At 39.5% G+C, this 20,664-nt stretch overlaps 3 protein-coding genes across 21 annotated transcripts in view; 1 reads left to right on the forward strand and 2 right to left on the reverse strand.

The window, feature by feature from the left end:
• Positions 1 to 2,903, reverse strand: part of STRN3 (striatin 3) — a 55,407-nt gene extending 52,504 nt beyond the window's left edge. For all 4 annotated transcript variants that reach the window (XM_048949271.1, XM_048949269.1, XM_048949270.1 and 1 more), the window contains exon 1: positions 2,417 to 2,903. In XM_048949271.1, coding sequence (XP_048805228.1) covers positions 2,417 to 2,731 — 315 coding nt within the window. In that variant the 5' untranslated portion in view covers positions 2,732 to 2,903. The remainder of the gene's footprint in view (positions 1 to 2,416) is intronic.
• Positions 1,289 to 19,750, forward strand: AP4S1 (adaptor related protein complex 4 subunit sigma 1). Of its 9 annotated transcripts, none has more exons than XM_048949275.1 (9): positions 1,971 to 2,270; positions 7,129 to 7,287; positions 7,365 to 7,589; positions 8,105 to 8,209; positions 9,077 to 9,287; positions 10,694 to 10,780; positions 11,606 to 11,674; positions 14,067 to 14,090; positions 17,322 to 19,750. In XM_048949275.1, exons 5-9 carry the CDS (start codon positions 9,150 to 9,152, stop codon positions 17,448 to 17,450), a joined length of 447 nt encoding a protein of 148 aa, XP_048805232.1. In that variant the 5' UTR covers positions 1,971 to 2,270; positions 7,129 to 7,287; positions 7,365 to 7,589; positions 8,105 to 8,209; positions 9,077 to 9,149; the 3' UTR covers positions 17,451 to 19,750. The 9 variants fall into 9 exon arrangements, with proteins under 9 accessions (XP_048805238.1, XP_048805232.1, XP_048805233.1 ...); XM_048949276.1 differs by having other exon boundaries at positions 7,365 to 7,482; XM_048949274.1 differs by lacking the exon at positions 8,105 to 8,209 and having other exon boundaries at positions 1,973 to 2,270.
• Positions 19,738 to 20,664, reverse strand: part of HECTD1 (HECT domain E3 ubiquitin protein ligase 1) — a 57,669-nt gene continuing 56,742 nt past the window's right edge. For all 8 annotated transcript variants that reach the window (XM_048949258.1, XM_048949257.1, XM_048949252.1 and 5 more), the window contains one exon: positions 19,738 to 20,521. In XM_048949258.1, the coding sequence (XP_048805215.1) occupies positions 20,384 to 20,521 (138 nt within the window). In that variant the 3' untranslated portion in view covers positions 19,738 to 20,383. The remainder of the gene's footprint in view (positions 20,522 to 20,664) is intronic.

Below are 20,664 nucleotides of genomic sequence, written 5' to 3' on the forward strand. Positions count from 1 at the left end.
CCATATTAATTGCTACTGTCATGCTACCAAATTTTTTTCCTATTCAGCTCAGGAAGCTGCATTCACAGATGAACAACAATCACAGTGGCTTCAAAGGGCAAAACAGTTGTTTGGGGTTCAAGATGTCAGGGCTTTATTAGTCACAGAATAAACTGTGACTTTATTACTTGAGTTGCAAGACCAATAAGTAATTATATGCTATAAACATACACACACGTACATACAAAACCATAGGACTGGTTTCCATACATGTCTTCCAAAAATATTCTCAACACAGTTTCGTATTGAACTTAATCACTATAAAGGTTGATATCTAACGTGCAAAGAGAACACACTCTCCCTGCCTCATTCCTAACCGCATTTCTATCCTGGGCTTCTGAAGTTAGCAAAAAAAAAATAATTCTCCTCATGCATACACACTTGGCAGTGAGCATGCCTGCTGCTTCCCATGAGCTAATACACCTAATACACACACACACGCACACACACACACACACACAGAGTGAAGCAACACATACAAAGCCAGGGTCAGAACTAGGATGGCAGATTAAGAAATAAGCAAATGAAACATTGTGGCTGTGGATGACAAATGACAGTTACAAAAAAAAAAAAAAAAGCAGACTTGGCAGAAACACATCACAGTATCTAGAGGGCACCTAAGTTCAAACCAGTACTTTCCAGACAGAGTTTTCAACATCTCAGAATTGAGCTTCACATTTATAGAATGAGGTACTTCACTGTGAAGTCACAAGCCTATACATAAAACAAGTACTTCAAGATGGCCTTACTTGCTAATGAACACCAGTAAGTGATCTATTTACCCTATGAACACAGTACTACACTACTTTGACACTACAGAAAATATGAGAACCAGTCCATTACTTTCTGCTGAAAATGCCTACCCATATTCACCACACCGATTTTAGGAACAGCTGTTCTGTACGGTTTAAAATAGTAAAACACACAGTAAGTGAAATAAATAGCAAAATCTCTTTGTTTTCTTTTTTGGGGGAAAGAGTGTGATGTTTTCTTTTGCTTTGTTTTCTTTTATTCTATCTTAATTACAGCTGTAACAATAACAACAACAAGAACCCAGCAAATTAGACACTTCTTTACAAGTTTAGTATAAGAGTTTAGAAATCCTGAATCATCCAGGCTTAGGTAAAGATCTCTCTTCTTCAGTCTAAAGGGGTGTGTGTGTGTGTGTGTGTGTGTATATATATCTATATATATATATAATATGCATATATATATATATCTCACAAACACTGGCTGCTGCTAAAGCATGTTATCACAACCTGTAGTTACAGTGCAATTCGATGGAATGCTGCTTCAAGACTGCAAGCATTCACCCAATGCTTAAATCGTAACAAGAAATACTCTTTTTGAACAATTAAACTGTTTTCACAGGATAAAAAAGTACACACTACTCATACACAAATGCCTCAGATTAAGCAGATTTCATTCAGATCTTTCAGATAAGTTTGCGATGCGTGGTTTTATTTTACATGCACACATAATTATGATAGATCTTTTCCATTACGAAAAGCAAGCATTTATGGTGAGAGATCTATACTGGAACTCAAACACTTGCTCCCTGCCCTCTAGAATTGTTCAATTTTTGCTCTTGACACAAAGTTTGTACTTGTAGGACAAGTACACTGCAGACCCATCAGCTCCTCACTATTCTTCAGCAGTTGCTTCTCCCACGCGAGGTCTCCCAAGAAACGAAGAAGGAAAGAGAGCATGTGTTGGACCCGTGTCCAACGTGAACACCCGGTCAAGTCCGTCGCTTGAAGGTTTTCCCGACCCCGCTTAGCTTTCTCCCACCTCGGCCGGCACTGCTACCTCCCCGCTACCCCGAAGGGGCCGCTCGCTCAGCTCCGAGGAAGCAGCAGCCTTCCATGCCCGCGGGCCGCGGCTTTCCTAAAGCAGCACCCAGGGCTGAGCAGGGCCCGGCTCCCCGAGTCATCGTGCTCGAGGAGGGCACGGCAGCCATCAGGGCGCTCCGGGCCCTACCTCGCGCGACCGGACAGGGCGGTCAGCGGCCGCCCGCCCTCCTCCGGCGTTCCGCGGCGCCCGCGACGCAAACGCGGCCCCCGAGGCCCGCGGAGCTGGGTTGGCTCCGGAGCCAGCAGCCCAGGCGGGCGCCATGCTAAAAACCAAAATGGCTGCCCCAGGGAAGAGAGCCCAGCTCAGGCCGTGAGGGGCTGCGCCTCTGCCAGCCCCGTCGCCCGACGACATCGCTTCGCCCGCCGGACCTCGCTCAGGTATCGCCCCCGTCCTCGGCGACCGGTCCGGCCTCAGAGAGCCGCCGGCCCCGCTCTCCCGGGCAGCCCCGCTCCCGCCGCCCGCGCGCGGCCCTGAGCGCCCCGGGCCGATTCCTGCCCCGCGCGGAGCCCGCCCCGGCCCGTACCTGCAGCTCGGCCCGTTCCACCTCCCAGTGCGCCCGCTCCATCTCGAAGCGAGCCCACTCGTGCTGGATGTAGTGCAGGATCCCCGGGATGGTGTAGTGCTGCGGCCGGGACAGCTCGGCAGGGCCCGCCGCCTCCTGCCCGCCCGGGGCCGCGGGGCCCTGCGGCTGCTGCTGCCCTCCGCCGCCGGCTCCGGCCCCCGCGCAGCCCCCGCCCGGCTGCAGGTTCACGTTGCCTCCGCTCTGCGGCGGGGGCTGCTGCGGCCTCGGCGCGGCCGCCATCCCACCGCCTCCTCCGGCTCCAGGGTGCTCGTCCATTGTCTGCGGGGAGCCCTCCTTCTCGTCCCGCGGCGGGAGCCTGGAACAGGGGCCGGGGAGGGGGCGAGCGGCGCCGGCTGGGACGGGTGGGAGGAGGCGGGCCGGGTACGGGGAGGCGGGGGGCCGCGCCGAGCGGTATCCGGGTGTCAGAGCAGCGCCGAGCCGCCGCCAGCCGCCATTACAGCCTCCCGGCCGTCGGCCCACCCACCCGCGCCGGGCGGGGAGGGGAAGGGGGAGCGGCGCGGCGCGCGAGGCCTGCCGGGAAGTCGCTCCCCTCTCCCCTCCGCTTCTTCCTCCCGGCCCGTCGAGGCGACGGAGCGCGCGTGCGCCTGTGGGAGGTGAGCGCCGTACCCGGGGGCGGGGGAGCGCGTCCTTCTCGCCGTCGCCGTCGGTGCGGGCGCGTGGCGAGGCGAGGCGGCGGGCGCTTGCGGGGGGGTTTGTGAGGCCTCTCCGGTTGCGCCTCGCGGGGCAGTGCTCAGGGCTCCCGGAGGCGTTCGGTTTGCTTCACAAGTAGGTGATTCTAGAATAGGTTGGCTAAGCGTATTCTGGTGGTGCCCCATCTTAACTGTATTGTAACGAAGGTCATCTTCGTGGTGTAGTGTTTGAGGGGTTTGTGTAATGTTTTTCCTCCGTGATGGGAAGAGCCAGCTGAGCAGTAACCGCACGAGGGTGCTTTCGCGAGTGACAGGCGCGTCGTTAGCAGCTGCGGGCTCGGTGTGCCACGGCAGCTGAACCCGGGCTGGTGGCACCGCATGTACGTAGTGCCACCTCCTCTGCTGCACTGCACAGCTCCGAAGTGCAGCGCTTCCGAGTGACCACCACATCCTGTTGGATCTGTAGGCCGCCTCTTCTCGCGTAACAGGGGGATTTGGTTTTGCTTCCCTAAATACGTGTATGCTGTATATATGGGCAGGGACACGGACAGTGTCCTTAACGGGCTCATTCTTGACGGTGCTGTAATTGTCTTAAGTGCTGGAAAATAAATCCCGCTTGTCCCAGTGCTGGCGTTTCCTCTCTGCTGACCTCTCCTCAGGTGCACGTTGCTGTTTCAGTTGTTTTACCAGTTCCTATCCGACTTTTCTCCATTAAGTCATTTCCTACCATCATTTCCTCAGTCCTCCCTTTTCCACACTGATCAGCCTGTCTAAATCCAACTCTTCCACCTCAGCAGATCTTTTCATTGTCCCCTGACAGTATCAAATCATTACCAAAAACTGCACCTTACCTCACAGCCAGCTTAGCCCTTTGTTTTATTCCAGCCCTTGAGATGTTCCTCATTGCTGAATACCTTGGAGTTGCTGCAGTTTAGCTTCAGTACTATATTCAGAAAGCATTCTGACAACCACATTGCAAAGGAAAACTTTTTTACAGCTTCCTTCCTCCTTGGCTTCCCTAGACCAGTGAGGTTGCTTTTCTTAAAATTCCTGATCTTGAAGTTAAATATGGTGATTTATTTCAAGGCCACGTTGACAAAGTTGTTTCATTTCTAGGTGGATAATAATTTGGACACTAAGACCCAGAATACAAAAATGGTTACTCTTATCGGTATGACTTTTGTTAAAACCTTGTCCACAGTCAGAACAAAAATAAAACATAGATATCAATTGTATGAACTATCTTCATTTGCTACATGGCTTTTCACAATGAATTCGTAGCTGGAAAGTTGAGCAGACCAATGTATACCTCAAAAATGTTTGTCCACCTGCTTTCCCCTCTGCTTGCACTTCTATCACTTGGCTATTTTTAATTCCAAATTAACCTATTTTGTTTTACATTTAGTACAGGCAAAACACAATTAAAACCTGTGTCCAGAAAATCAACTCATTTATAGAATTAGTGCAGTGAATTATTGACTTGCAGTTCTGTTTAATTCTTGTCAAAACAAATATATAAAAATATAGCCACGCGTTTCTTGCTTGCTAGATTTGATCTCTTAAATATGCTTTAAGTCAGAGTTCTAAAGTGTTGGAGAACTTTGATGTAGCACAATAACTTCTACATCTGTGAATGTTGACTAGAGAGGTTTTAATTTGACAGAAATCTAATCTGAATGAGAACTCTGTTGCCTGAGGTTTCAAACTGGGGTTCTGTTTCTTTTTTATAATCTATGTGTCAGAGTATGTATGTACAGATATTGGTGAAATCTTGGTCAAAATAAGCTACTGGAGATGTAATTAAAATTGTTTAAAATGTGTTTTCTATTACTGCATATGAGATCTGCTGGTCTGGCCACACCAGAGATGTAAGACCTCCTTTTATCCACAGAACAGGTATTGCAGGCTTGGCCTCTCTAAGAGGTCTCAGCAAGTATCTGAAAAGACACGTAGAGGGGTGTGACTCATCAACAGGGACAGTCTGCACTACGGTGCCTCACAAGGTTACGCTGCTTAGTAAGCTGGCATCCTGGAAGCACATCCTTCACAGCTTCCATTATGGTGTTTTGAAGCAAACTGGGTGGATTTGAGTTTGAGTACAAAGCTAGAGTTATGTATACAAACACGTGAGAAAAATGAGCCTGCTTAGTGGCAGAAAAATCCAGCATCATCTCACTTTGTGAGCTGGGGGTTGTTGAATCTTCAGCTTATCTATTGGTGTAGAATGAGTTAAAGTTATGGTGTAGGTCATCAACAACTACATACTGCATCTGTCTGCTGCAGTAAGTCACAAGCACCAATCATTCCAGTTTTTTCTCACAGATATTTATCTGCAAGAGATACTTTAATGAGGGTGAGATCTAATACAGTGTATAACAATGCATGTATATCACAGGAGTTATGCTGAGCGTGGTTTATGTGTATGCCAAATTAGCCATACAGAAGAAACCTCTTGTGGAAGAAATAGACAAGCCACTCTGTGGCTCACACTTCGGTACTTTGGAAGGAAAGACCACAATTTCAAGATGTTTTATGTCTTCTCTGTATGGTATTTTTGTGGGTTTGGATTTTGTTTGTTTCTCAGAGTCTCCATGATGTTACAGTGCATCACAGGTACTCGCAGATACAGAAGCAGATACTGTAGGCTATTCTGGACACAATTTCAAATGCATGGCTAACCCTGACAGGGAGAGCTGGGCTTGACAGGCCATCGGGGATCTGGGTAGTCCCCTCCAGTCTTCTATACTTGAGCCCATTTGTGATGCAGATAGTTGTCCGCTGACCTGGAATGAGGCTGCCTATTCATTCCTGACAAACAGCCTTCAGATAGCAACATCTTTTCATAACTAAAATGAGCAAAATAATGGCAGCAGTATGAAAGGCTCACATCTTGTCACCAATTCTCTTGAAGCACTCGATTCTGTAAGCAGAAAGGCATAGTAATTCATATTGGATTTGAGCATATATGCACTCACACATGCAGGCACGCACGTGAGAATGCACAGAAAAGCATGTAGGAGTTGCATTGGAAGAAACAGAACTGTCTTTGTAAGTAGTGCTTGTTGGACATAAAATCTAGTTCCTGAAATACATGGAACTTGATGGAACAATGGGACATTCTCCACTCATCAACATGCACAGCTGTGCATACTGTTACATTATATATATATATATATATATATGTAATTTGACATGTAAATCAGATAGGAAATGTATTCCAGGATTTCTGCAGAAGACTGTGTGCTTTTACTGCCGTTTGTGTGAGAAAAAAATAATGTTAGAAGCCGTGCTTGAGGCTGGCAACAAAATACTTCGAGAAATAACAGGTGATACTGCAGGCCTCTCCTCTGCAGATGTTAATCACCTACTCTAATACTGTGAATGATGTCTGTCTTTTATGACAGGTGACACATTTGACTACTACCGTGGCTCTGCCTCTGTTACAGCATAATTCATTCATATTTCTATAATGATTCTGGGTAAGAGCATTTGTAAAGATTTTAAAAAATAATAATTTGAGTCTGAAGTATTTTTTGCAGGTAAAATAGTACAGGCCTTATGAAAGAATAAGCAGATGCATTAGTCATAATACCAGAAAGGGATTAAGCACGTAGGAAGATTAGGTTAACAAAAGAATAATTAGGATTAGGGGCAATCCTGCAATAGGATACATGTACATCAATTCATAAGGGTTTTTTTTTCTGTTAGATATTCCTTAGTGGTAACTTAGAATACACCAGCTCTCTTCAAGGACAGGGCTGATTCATCTCACTGGCATACTTTTCTTTTTTTATTCCTTTGAGTATTAAGGCATCTCTTCTTACTGCTCCTCTGTAAATTAAGGCAGCAATACAAAATAGGAAAAAATAGGGCCATACACGAAATGCAGAGAAGACTATATAGGAGTTGCCTTCTCATTTTATCATAAATGTCAGCCTGAAATGCCACCTGACAGTGAAGATTCCTTAATACACTTCCATCTGGGCCTTTTGTGTCTCAGTTGCCTCATTTGTTCTTTCTCAGAGAATCGTTTCCACTCCCTGAAGAGTGAAGAGTGCAAAGCCTGGACAAGCAGTGTGCACTTCAGCAGCGCTTACTGACATCCCTGACTCATCCCTCTGAGGGAACCAACAAGAGGGCACTTCTCTTCTTGACATAAAGAGTCTTCACTCTGTCTAGGAGGTGAGAAAACAGACTGCCAGGGTTGCAAGCAGACTCTATTGTCATCTGTATTGATTCTGGACTCTTGTTCCCTGCAGGTGTCCTACACAAGAGCAGATAAAAAAGGAATTTTCAGAGTAAGAGGGATAAAAGCTTTCTTGCAGATGTACGGTAGTGCAAAGGAAGAGCTCTCCTTGATAGCTGATGCATCCTCTGGTATTTTCTCTTATCTACTCTTCCATTTCAAATATATTACCTGTGTAAATAGCTGTGTGTAGAGGACAGTAAAGGGAAGAAGAGGATTAAAGTTATCATCTCTAACTGTAAGTCACAATTAAAGCAATTTTTTTCTCCAAGGGCAGTATGTCTGATAGAAAAGAATCCAGTCAAAGAATTTTTTAAAAATATTTTTGGTGAAGATTTCTTTAAGGCAATATTGCTCCTCCCAGGCCGCTTTTCTGAAGTAGGTCTGTATGAAGCTGTGTATCAGTGGCAGGATTTTTTCCTTTTATTGTTGACTGACTTTTGTGGGTTTGGTGTATGATTTTTTTCTCAACATATGGCATTTTAAAACATTTCTAACCAAGGATAAGAAATGCCTCTACAACATCTTCTAATCACTTTTGGTAAAAGTGATACATATTTGACAATAAGTTTTGTTTATTTAATTAGCTCTTACAGTTGCAATCCTAGTGTTTCCTCTGGTTTCATTTTCCTTACTGACAATGCTTTTGAAACTGTAGTTAACATAAAGTTATCACTGTTCACTTCGTTAAGACACAAATTCTCATTATCGTGTAGATGCATTTAATATAGAAATCTAAACTTCTTTGTTTAGGGAGTAAACCACAGCATGAAGTGATCATTTTCTTCAAATAGCAGTGATGTTAACAGAGATGGCTTTTCTTTCAGAAGATAACTAAGTGGATACTATTAATCAGAAGTAAGCAGTAATTGATGTCAGCACAAGATGTTGGGACTTTTCCTATCTCTACCATATAAAATAGATAGATAGATATCAATAGATATAGGTATTTATCTATAGATACCTATTTTATCTATAGATAAAATAGATTTTCTATTTTTTCCTTTTTCTCCAAGATACATGGTTTTTACACAGCTGCATTGTACTCTTCTCTGTTCTCAGGAGTTCTGAGATGTTAGGAAAGGGTATTTGCATTATAACTTCTAAAGCACTAGGCAAGAAGCAAGTCTTTAAAACTGGAATGAAGAAATAACTTTTGCAGTAGCTGCTGTTTTGCCAATGTGTATGCTTCAAGAACACAAGGGCCAATAAATCCTTGATCCAAGGAGAGTCAGACAGAAAATGTTACAGTAACCATTTTGTAGCATTGAAGAAAATAATAAAAAACCTCATTTAAAAAAAAAAAAAAAATATATATATATATATATATATATATATATGCAGCTTGCCTTTTTCTGCCTGCTTTCAATAATATGAAAAAATTCCTGTTTTTGTATGGTAAGCAAATTCTGTGTTCTTTTTGATAGTTTTTTTCATTGTACTTTGTATTTGGCGTATTTATTGTCCGTGTCTGTGCTTCAGTAACATTGTATTAATGTTGGATTGGATTAATACTTATTTAGAGATTAAGCTATTTTAAGTGATTAACACTACTAACAGATTTCTCCTTAGAAATTTCTCCTAAGCCCCATGTGTAGTTTTTGTAAATTGCAGAGCCTACCTTTCCTTTCATTCCTTTCCTTTCAGTGCCAGTCTTTCTTGAACATCTTTTATAACTCCTATGCTTACTGATTTATTTTTTTTTTTCCTTCTCTCTCCTCACAGAAATAATCTTATAAATTCCTACATCCTATAGATTCCTACATTCAAATTGACTGTTGAACTCAACAAAAAAAAAATGATAAAATTTTTTCTTATGGTGAACAAACAAGGTCAAACTAGGCTCTCCAGGTATTATGAGCATATAGAAATTCATAAGCGGACAATGTTGGAAGCTGAAGTAATCAAAAACTGTCTCTCTCGTTCAAAGGATCAAGTAAGTTTTTTAACTCTCTAGTTGTTTTATTGCACATAAGTAATTCCAGAAACGTGGCAGTTTTCTTTGTAGGTCATTATTTCATTTGTACCCACGAAGAACAAAAATGTTTCTCCATAGTGTTCATGTAGATGAGCTGTTATTCTGTACTGAATAAATGCTTCTGTGGAGCTTATAATGATTTTGGAGTTTTCTGTATCACTGTCATAGAAGAGACTTCCTTTGCTTGAAAGAGTTCAGAAGTCCAGGAATAATTTATTTTTTCCTGTTATTGCTTCTCTAGTAGTGATCTATAGATAGACCCTAGTCTTCTTTGCCAAGAAGGGTGGAGGTATAGCATGGACAGCTCCAATTTTAAACAAAAAACTTGTTAGAGAAGATTCCAAATCAGGTACTACCTAAAACATAGGGTTTTTGAGTTTTTTTTAAAACATATTTTTCAGCCATCTTGGGCCAAAAAAATCATTTTTAGGCTTTTATTTCTTTTTTCTTTTTCTTTTATTTTCAAAGTTTTTAAACATTGTGCATGAAAGTGAGAAAACTCAGCTTTTGGAATTTCTGTTAGATTGCTCTTGAGATTTTTATGGCTCACATAATTGAGCTGTTGGTTCTTTAAGAAAAGTACCAAACTTAGCAAAAAAATTCAAGATCCATTTGGTGAGAAATGTGACTGTGAGTGCTTTTTTTTTTTTTTAATTTGTGTTCTGAATTCAGCTTATTTTTCATTAATTGTGTGTCTTGGAACAGTGGTCTTAACACATTTAATTCTAGAAAAAAAAAATCATACAAAAAACCCATATAAACTGCAGATTCACAGAATTAACAGCAACTGAAGAAATTAACCTCCTCCACCCTGCTTGCAAGAGCATGTCAAAATAGAAACTAAACCAGAAGAATTAACAGCATGCTGCCATTTCAAGGACTGAGCAAAATTTTAGGAAAAGGTTATTTGTAAAGCTGTGTGTAACAGCACCATCTACTGGCTCCTGACTGGCGGTGAACTGCAAGTGGATTTTTCCCTTGTATTTGACTATCTAGTACACTTAGCATTTATAAGAAGATTGACCATTCTTAAATATGAAAATGATCTTCAGTTGCCTCTTTTGTAAGTGCTTCTAATTGAAAATTTAGAGGGAATAGTGACTGCCCTGGCATTAAAACCCTGAACAAATTCTTTCAGTTCTACATGTTCTAGTTTATCCATATAAGAAGCGATACTAAGTTTTCTGTCAATAGATGAAAGGTTTAATTTAAAAGTTACCCCCCTAAACTTATATTAAATCAAAATTACCTGTTGGACACTGGGAAAACCATTTGTTTTTATGTGCTTTATATGAAGGAAAGATTAATAATGTTTCAAGCTTAACTGGCAGCTACTAAGTTTGACAAGTTCTGCTTTTGCCTAGTGCTCTTTCATTGAGTATAAGGACTTTAAGTTGGTATACCGACAGTATGCAGCCCTTTTCGTAGTCGTTGGAATCAATGAGACAGAGGTAAGAAGTTATATGCAGTCTTTAAATATAAGCTTTTAGTAATCAAAGACAAGAACTCAAGCTTTTTTTCCAGTATGGAATTTGCAGTATATATTAGAGAGCTTCAATTAGACATGACAAAAAATATGTACTTCTTGTAAATAGAAGAGAAGGTTCCAAGGAGTCCTTATAGTGGCCTTCTAGTACCTGAAGGGGGCCTCCAGGAAAGCTGGGGAGGGACTTTTTATAAGGGCAGGTAGCAACAAGACAAGGGGAAATGGCTTTAAACTGGAAGATTAAGCTGGTAGATTTAGACTAGATATTAGGAAGAAACTCTTTTCCGTGACCAGTGCTGAAACACTCGAGAGAGGTTGTGGATGCCCCCTCCCTGGAAGCATTCAAAGCCAGGCTGGATGGGTCTTTGAGCAACCCAGTCTAGTAGGAGTCTCTGATTATAGCAGGGGGGTTGGAACTGGATGACCTTAAAGAACCTTCCAATCTATTCTGTGATTCTATAAATTTAAAATTGTGGGGTGAGTTTTGTTAACAAATATCAGCATCGCAGGCAGCTCAGTTGTCTCCTGTGTAGTGAATTCCCAGCTGCTCCCTGTTTTCAGCTTCCTTGGACAAAGGAAGAAAATCCATACGTTACCTAGAAAGATGCTATTTTATTTTTAAAACAAAAGGAAAAAAAAGAAGTATCTGACTGAAAATTACTAAGTACTGTTACTTAATAAGCCTTGAGGACTGAGTCTGAACTGAAGTGTTCACAGTGATTTACAGTTCTTGAAAATTAATTTTAAGCTTACACCTGAAGACATTAATTTGTTTATAACTTACTTTCAGAATGAGATGGCAGTATATGAACTAATTCATAATTTTGTGGAGGTTCTGGACAAATACTTCAGCAGAGTGGTGAGTGAGACTTTGAATCTACTGTGATATATTTCTTCTTCAATGCTCTAGAGAATGTCTTTTCAGGGGAAGAAAAGAATTTTATTTTTTTTTTAATATTCATATATCACTGTGAAAACAGCAGCATGATGTTACTACTGTTTAAAAAAAAAAAAAGAAAAAAATTATTAAGAGTATTAGTTGATTTTTCAGACAAGTAAAAGCATGCGTGGTCTATTTATCATCAGACAAGGAATACCAGAAATGTTTCTGAGAGGAAAGCATGTTCTTATATGCTTATACTCAGGGATTTCTTTAGCTCATTGCTCTCAAAATAGCCACTGGCATTTTATATTCCAAAAGGGGTTTTTTTGTTTTTTTTTTTTTTTTTTTTGTTTTTTTTTAAAGCAGTTTAGGACTATGTTCCTACATCGTTACAAAAGCAGTTGTACCAGATAGCCTCTGTAGAGTGATGGCACAAGAACATTCTGGCTCTTGAGATTTCATTTGCTCTGTCCCTCTAATTTTGTTCAGTGAGAGTAACGACAGCTCCCTACTTAATGCTTACACTGTCTTCATCATGACTTCAGTAGGAACACAGTCCTAAACTGCTATTACAGTTCCAGCACTATTTAATACAGAATTTGTAATAATTTCATTTTAAACAAATTTGAGTTGAATAATATTTAAGCATAATTTTAGATTGGCTTTATTAAAGTGTGGTGGATACAATTTCCTCCATAGTCCATCAGTCTGAGAGTATTACATTGGTAATTACAAGAGAGCATCACACAATGTTTATGGTGCTTATGTAGTAGATCCAAAGTAGATGTGGCAGATCTTCCTGTATGAATTCAAGGGCATGACTGAAAAAGTCTCCTAAACTCTTCACCATTTAAAGAGTTTCCATGCCATTCTTTGTGTTCTATTTTCAACTGCATATACATGGTAGAACACTGAAGGTGGCCATAATTCTAGTTAGGGTTTCTGTCAGTAACCCCAGAGCAAAAAATATTTTAAGTTTGTACAGTTATGGATTAATGTTTAGGATTTGCATGATTCTAGAGGACCAAATTATGACAACAATGGAAACAAAACTCTGGCAAAGGAAATAACATCTGTTCTCTAGAATGACACTTCATCTATTATTTTTTAGGTTTGTGAGTATCAAATATTTTCACACTTTGTTTTTGTCTGATGCAGTTTACAGAGCTTGAATTAAAATATAAGCACAAATATTAACAGAATTAACTGTGAGTGCTATGGTACGTAATTCTGAATCACCTTCGCTTCCATTATAGCTGCTCAGGAAGAACCATGCATACTGTTTAGAATACACACTCCAATGTTTTCAACTGCTTTTTAATACTAAGTTCAAACTGATTAGACTTCTTAAAATAGAGTTTTGTGATGAATAAAAATCTCTAACCGAAGGATGGCAAGGTTACTCAGTGCAGACCTGCAGACCAGTCTGATTTAGAGCATCCTTGGACCACAGAAGAAGTTGTACTTCTATCAGTGAAAACTAACTAAAATTCCAGGGCTAGTCTGTGAATGGTGGAATCCATACCAACAAATATAGTAAATTCCCTTAGTAGCAGATAAAAATATTCTGTGGGAACATTTTTCTTTCATCGGAGACTGGGGAAGTTCAACTCTAAGTGTGCGGGATCTGAGGCTGTGACTAATTGTTTCTAAATTTAAACATTTAGCTGAAGCACCCAAGTTAGCTGTCTGGTCATCCTATGCTCCCATTACAGGGAGAGACAAACAAGTTTCTCTAGAAAGTGAGTCATGTCTCAAGTTTGCTGAGACAAGTGCTGAAGATACCCATCTCATGTGCTGAGTGTAGAGAGACCACAAGGGCTGCTAGCTCAGACACTTCACTTAAATGAAGTTGGTTGGGCTGAAGCAAGAGCTGTATGTGGTAGGGCTCCAGTGCATAGAGTTGCTGTCTGTCCTAATGTGTCCTGCACAGCTGCCACCACCACGGGTATACACTCATGTTTTTATAAAAATTATAAACTTTGCATTGCCATCTTGTTTTTGCAGAGGAAGAAAGATTATAGGGCTGAAGATGCCATAAGCAGAGGTGCTGTTTTTCTGCCTATTCTCTGCGACAGCACTGCATGTACTCTCATTTTCACTTGTGAGTGACTTTAATGGGTTGGTTTTTTTTTTTTAAGTAAGATTTTCAGAAGCTTAGCTTTTGTTAGAGGTAGGTAATACATCAAATGCAAAGGAGCAGTGCAGTAAAGAGCACAGAACTGTGCAGTCCATAGAAGAATATTAATCAGCCTAATTTTTTTTAATCTCTATTTTGAAGACTTTATCATCTGAAGGGATATGTAACGTTCAATGACTATGAGATGAAAATCAGACCGTGATTAATGTTTATCTCTCTTTCTTTCAGAGTGAATTAGATGTATCCTTTTTGGTATCAGAAAGCCATTTGTTTACCTCTTTTTGGTGTATATTCTAGCAGTCAATGATACATTTGAGTTTACCTTAGATGGAAATAAGTAACATTTGTGCTTTTTTTGTTTTGTGTGTGTTTGTTTTTTGGTTTTGTTTTTAATTAAGTAGTTTTGTTAGTTGAATAAACAAGTTGTCCCAGTGATGCTTCTTCCTAATGTGTTAATATCACTATATAAGCCTCTCTTTCATGTATTAAATAAGTGGGTGGAATTTCAAGTAGTTCTAAAACCACAGCTTAGGTAGCATAGGAGCTCCTTTCCTGGTGTGATTATCACAGACCATAAAAATAGAAGTGTTATTGCAGCAGCTTTGTGGGGAACAACTTGCTGCTAAGTGTGAAAGTTTTACAAAATTACAAAAAGCTGACTTTTGTGTTGCTTGGACTGGTGAAGCAGTGCTTACTTGAACACATAAGTAACATGTAAGAAGAAACATATTTACATTCTCCTTGTGGGAGAAAGAAGGAGCATTCTCTATAACCAAGTATTTGAAGAATGTTGCTTAGATCCAAAAAAGAACATTACATTCCATTGCAGCTAGCTGCTTCTTCCAGGATAGAAAAAAAGCTTTGATACAGGGAATACTTTATGTGAGTCAAGTGTATTCTTCTGTCCACTTTTAGAACATGGCACACAATTAAAAAATTGAATTATGAATTTATATTGACAATTTTTAAGGAAACAAGTTAGTAAACTGTAAAATAAGTGGATGAAATGGAAACTCACATGGATTAGCTTAAAACTGTTCATTAAGGAAAAGTTTCTTTCTAGGGTCGTAATGTTAGGGAATGTGCTCACAGAAGATCAGCCACCTTGCAGACTTTCAGAGAATTTATCCTGGAGTATCAACTGCTGTTAGATAGGCTAGAAATTACCTAAAGCAAACATCTGAAAAGATAAAATGACAATACATGGTATTGCTTGAATCTAGATTAAGAGAAGAAAAAAAAAAACAACCAAAAACAGCAGCTTCAACTAACCTTTAGATGAATGAAGATGAATGATCCAGACAGAAATCAAAGTTCTTTAATAATGTATATTCAGTAGCAAAGCACATACATACTCACACTATAATCTATACAGATTTTGTTTGTGCTCCTGGGTGTGGTACCTGATCACAAGGTGTTGGTTGTACTTTGTAATGTCTTGAGCTTGTACACACCCTCAATTACTTGCCTGGAATATCCTGAGATATCTTAAAATGTTTCTATATGACTTGAATGAGCATTTTTCTCTCCCTTCTTCCCCACTTCACTATTTGCCTCTAAGTTGTCTCAGGGAAGGAGACACAGGATTATGTCACATTTATCTCCTTTTAGTATGGGTGCCACATAAAAACTCCTAGTGAGACTAAAAAGTACTGTTAAGGTATTTCATAATGGCAGCTCTTGGAGTTACCAATAGCCAGCAGAATATTTAAATACCAATTTTAGTAGGTACCATTACCTCTACTGCCAATCTAATGGCCAAAACTGTACTTACTATTCTTACAGGAAGCAGGACTATAAATGAAAAGCTCTGGGTGATGTACATGTCAGTACACACCATATACAGCTTTTCCTGTTGCCAGCTGCTCAAACTGGCTTGCTCTGGTGATTTTCAGCTGGGTGTGGATCTATGACTTCAGGGCTTTAAACCCTGAAATTTGGGGTGAATTGCCAAACAAGTGACAGGTGGAGAGGATGAGTGTTGCTGAAAATCAGAGACATCTCTCACTGGGCAGGGCAGGCAGACTTGAATGGCTAAGCAGTGTTTTATGTCAAGATGTAACAGCAGAGAAGAGTCATAAGTCTTACAGGAAGGGGAAAAAAGCCAAGATTATTCACCATGCAAGTCTGACTGTTTGCCAAGAACAGCATGGTAAAGTGAGGTGTGAACACAACTGAAGAAGGAAGCCTGTGTTTGGTTGAGAGGAGGGGGTCAGTGATGCCACTCTCTGGGAACTGTAGTGTTGTTATCAGTGAAGTTAGTAGACTGCAAAAATTAAAAGCCAGCAGGTGTTAGCTTTATTGCCTGTTGAAACTTGAATGAAATGTTATCTAGCTTTGTGAACAGATCCTCCCTGCCCCTATGTAGGTCAGTGTCACAGTTGATCAAAGCAGGAATAGAACAACTCTCCCTAAAAATTCTCACATCACAGTAATAAGGAAGCCATAACTAATCGGAATAAAACATTTGTGAGAAGATCAATTTGTGTGAAAAGTGGAATATAGGAAAAAAAAAAATTAAGTCTTCACTCTGCCAAGGAAAGCAAAAAAGACCACAAAAACCTTTGGCTCTGAAACTGAAATTGTTCATGTTTTAAGGACAGTACTGTTCCTCAGTATTGAAAGGCTTGAGTCTGATATTTAGAAGCAACTTTGCCTACAGTCAAATTCAGAAAGAGGTCCGGAATTTAAATACAACCTAAAATTAAGTTAGGTGGTTAAATTTGCCAAATTGGAAACTATTTGATGAACCACGGACGTATTAAAGCACGATCACTTTTTGAGACAGATGGTAAGTAACATTAAGGAAACGAATATCCATTGTTATGGATAAATTTCAGATAACATGAAGGTATGCATTCAGTTTCAGATTATCTTCCTTTACTTGAATGTTAGATTGTAAATATCTTTCAGAAAGTGTGTAAATTAAATACAAGCCATTTACTTTTAGCCTTCTTCAAGATTTATTACTAGATTAATGCATTAAGAGTAATGTGATTCAAAAAGTTAAGAAGCTGTTTTCAAGAAAACTAAATAACGTCAACAATTCATGGCAAGGAAAATTATACTTGAGAATCAGATTTTAAGAATTTAGGAATTCAAATTGTTTGATTAGTTTGATTAGAAGAAATACAGGACATAGGCATCTTCACATTCAAATCATTATCCCTTGATAACATTTTATATTTATGCAATAAATGGTTCTCAGGCCAACAGTAAAATTAATCACCAGCATCTACATTCAAGTTTACTTTTCTTTTACTTCTGTGTTGTGATAGTGCAAGATGTAACCCTAACCCTAGTACCAACTTCAGATATCTCCAATGCTGGCCCATGAAAAGCATTGCCTGACCTGTCTCCTTACAAATAGACAAATAACTAGCACACTTTAATACCTACTCTTTAAATTTTTCTTTTTTTAGATTTTTCTCTGATTTTTTTTTTAATGTAGTTCAAAATATACTTAACTTGTAACGTTTCTAGATCATGTTCAATTTGGACAGAGTGCACATCATACTGGATGAAATGGTGCTAAATGGCTGCATTGTGGAAACAAACCCCAGCAGAATTCTTGCGCCGCTGTTTGTGCTCGACAAAGTGGCGGAGAGCTAGGAAGATGCAAGACTGACTGAAGCATTTAGCAAAAGATGGTGAAATCCTCAAGAGCATACCAACAAGCAATCCTCTCATTTTGCAAGACCAACTCGTGCAATATTTAAATCAGCTGAAAAATATTTCCTGCTTCTCCTGTACCCTGAAAAAGACATAGAACCACAAAGTGGAAACTTTATTTTCAGACTTGCTAAGGACACAGCAGAAACCTTTCTAGAAAAAGAAACTCCTCAAGAATTGTTTTTTCTTTCAAACAAACTAAGAATAAAGCAATGGAAACTTACTTGTGACTGTGTAGGTATTGCTCTGAATCACGCAGCATTCTGCCAGACCTAGAAAGACAGAAAATATGGAAAAACAATTTCAAACTAACTTTCAGTGACACTTCTTAAAACAACAATATGGTTTTTTATTTTCATTCATATGTACACTGTGTGTAAAAGTTCGGTAACTTTTATGACCATCTTTAAACTAGATTCAGCCTTAGTCAAAAAGCTGGTTGTCTTGACCAGAGATCCTCTGATTTTGGTTACAAAATACATTTAAATAACATAAGTGTAGATGTATGCAAGATTCCTGCATGCTGTGTTAAGTTGTAACTAGAAGTTACACTTAAATAGTTTATTAATGTTATAATCAGTAAAATCAAAAGGTTTGATATTTTATAATACACATTTGCTTCATAAATCACACAGCATTTTTTTCATTTTGGAACACCACTGTTAAGTGTTTTGTTTTCTCCCCTATTATTCCCATCCATCATGATTAAAGTCTATAGAAGATGATCAAGAAGAAACATGCACATCTCTCAAAACATTTATGTAACAAATCAAGTCTGCAGTAGGAAGTAGCTTACAGTAACTTCTAATCACAAGGCATACAAAATATCCATTTGCATCCAAATGCTACATTCCTTAAATCACTGAAGTCACCAATTACTTTAATTTACCTTTCTAGAACGAAGTTATCAGGTTCCTTCTTTGTGACGCCCAAGCCAGTGCTAGGTGCAACAGAAAGAGTACTGTGAGAGCACTGTGTTTGAAAGCACGTTGACAGCTGCAGAACAGTAAGCTGCAGAATTAAATTGTACAGAAAACAAGGCCTGGTGAAGTGTAGTGGAGAAGAAGCGTTAACAGCTTACAACTTCCAAGTTCTCTTCCTACCAGCCAGGAAACCTCAGCATCCTGAGAAACAGGTGGCATTCAAACTTCTCAAACTGAAGACAACACAGAGTATAGGCATTTCTTGCAAACTATCACACAAACTTCCAATTAAGGTTAGTATGTTGATCTCTAATTATACATACAGTGCCAGCAGACTGCAGCCTAGTCCTATATCTCAGCAGGTTGCCAACATAAATATTCTTCTCAATTCAAGACAATGCTACAATTAAATACATTTTAAAAATACATACAGAACTATTTCCTTTAATTGACAATGAAAATACTTAACAGTGATGAAAGCAGAAAACCCACAAAGTATCCATCCATAAAGAACTAACTATATGGGGAAAACTTGCTAGGTTCAGCATGAAATCCAAATTCTAATACCTGATCCTTAGGCCAGTATTTGAGGCAGAATCTTTCGGCAAGCCTTTCCTCAGGAGTTCAAGCAAGAACAATTACCAAAGAGAGCTGGCACAGAACAAAACATACCATGCAGACAGATAGAACTAAAGTCTTTCTTTTTTGAAAAGTGAGCATTAAAATATGTTTAAAAGACACATTACTTTAAATGACACCTTATTTGCTTTGCCTTGCCATGAGCTGCTTTCTGCCAATAAACATCTCACCACATGACAAAACCAAGATAGGTGCTCCACCTCAAGTAAAGCAGAACCTGCCACACCATGGGAACCAGTCTTCATTCCAATGTAATAAGGAATTAAAATCTCAGACCATGGGCCCACTGAAAAGCACCAAACCCTGCCACATGCAAACTTATCACTGCCAGTTGCACTGTGTAATGTTGAGAGTTGAGTACACAGATGAGTTAATGACATTAACTATTGCCTTGGATTTCTTTTAAACCATGACAAAAGTATGGCCTCTTTTTCAAAACACATACATAGATTTAGTAACGTAAGTAAAATTAAGAAGGTATTCAGAGGAGACAGTATATGTTGCAAACATTTTAATGATTACTGTTGAGCTTACACATTGGGTGTTTTGTTGTTTTTAAACTTCAAACTGCAACAAGTTAAATAAATGTTTATAATATACAAAGAAAATACAACCAAAAGTAAAACTTGCTTTAAGTGTGCCTTGCACTAGAAACCAGTGTTGTGTTTTTTTTTTTTTAATAGCTTTATTGTTGAACTGCACAAATACACTTAAGGATTTGATCTTCGTAGCAGGGGATTTGAGAAATCAAAATATATTCCCACTTGAAAGAAAACAAAAGGTTGTGCATGATTATATGCAAAAACCCACTAAAATACTCCAATAGTGCAGGCACCATTAAAAAAGAAAAAAAGCTGGAGATGCCCATTAACTCTAAGTTTTAAGGAAGCAAGTTTCTGACCAGTTAGCTTAAAGCCAGCAAAACAGGGATCAGTGATGGCAACTGTAGTGTACAAGGTATTAAATGACAAACTTTACACAAATACACTGTTAGAAATTTGTATCAGTGAACACTGAAAATCTGATGATCTGTTCTTTGGAACAGTCAAACAGAACCACCTTAATTTCCAGTTGTGCAAGCCCTTGAAGCATCACACAGTGTTCTGTGCCAATTTCTTGCTGGCTGTGTAGTTACAAGGATTTATTCTGTCATTAGCAGCTAACAAAATTATTCCACATGTTCCTCACGAGTGAAAAAAGGCAAGTCTCGTCAGAGCACAGCGTGGAGATCATATTTTTCTGCACACAAACACAAGAGGCTTTGCTAGTATCAAAAAACACTTTCTGATGTCCAATATTGCAGTCAACAACTCAGTTGAGATGGAAGCCTTTCTCCATTGTAGCAGCTAGCAGACGCTCTCTCATAATCTCCTCAGAAGAATACTCAGGCAACTTCAGGTAATGCACACATGTATTCACAGATGGGTAACTGGCATCTGTAGCATCAACCTGAGGAAAACAAAGAACATTTGCTGCTGCAGTTGTTCACTTCATGTGCTTATGTAACATAAGGATGCCAAAAAACAATGGCATCTGGAAAGTTACAGACCTAAAAATGTATCTACTTTGTATGTACATTAAATCCTTTCTAA

The sequence above is a fragment of the Lagopus muta genome, chromosome 6 (genome assembly GCF_023343835.1).
Source record: "Lagopus muta isolate bLagMut1 chromosome 6, bLagMut1 primary, whole genome shotgun sequence".
Lineage (NCBI taxonomy): Eukaryota > Metazoa > Chordata > Aves > Galliformes > Phasianidae > Lagopus > Lagopus muta.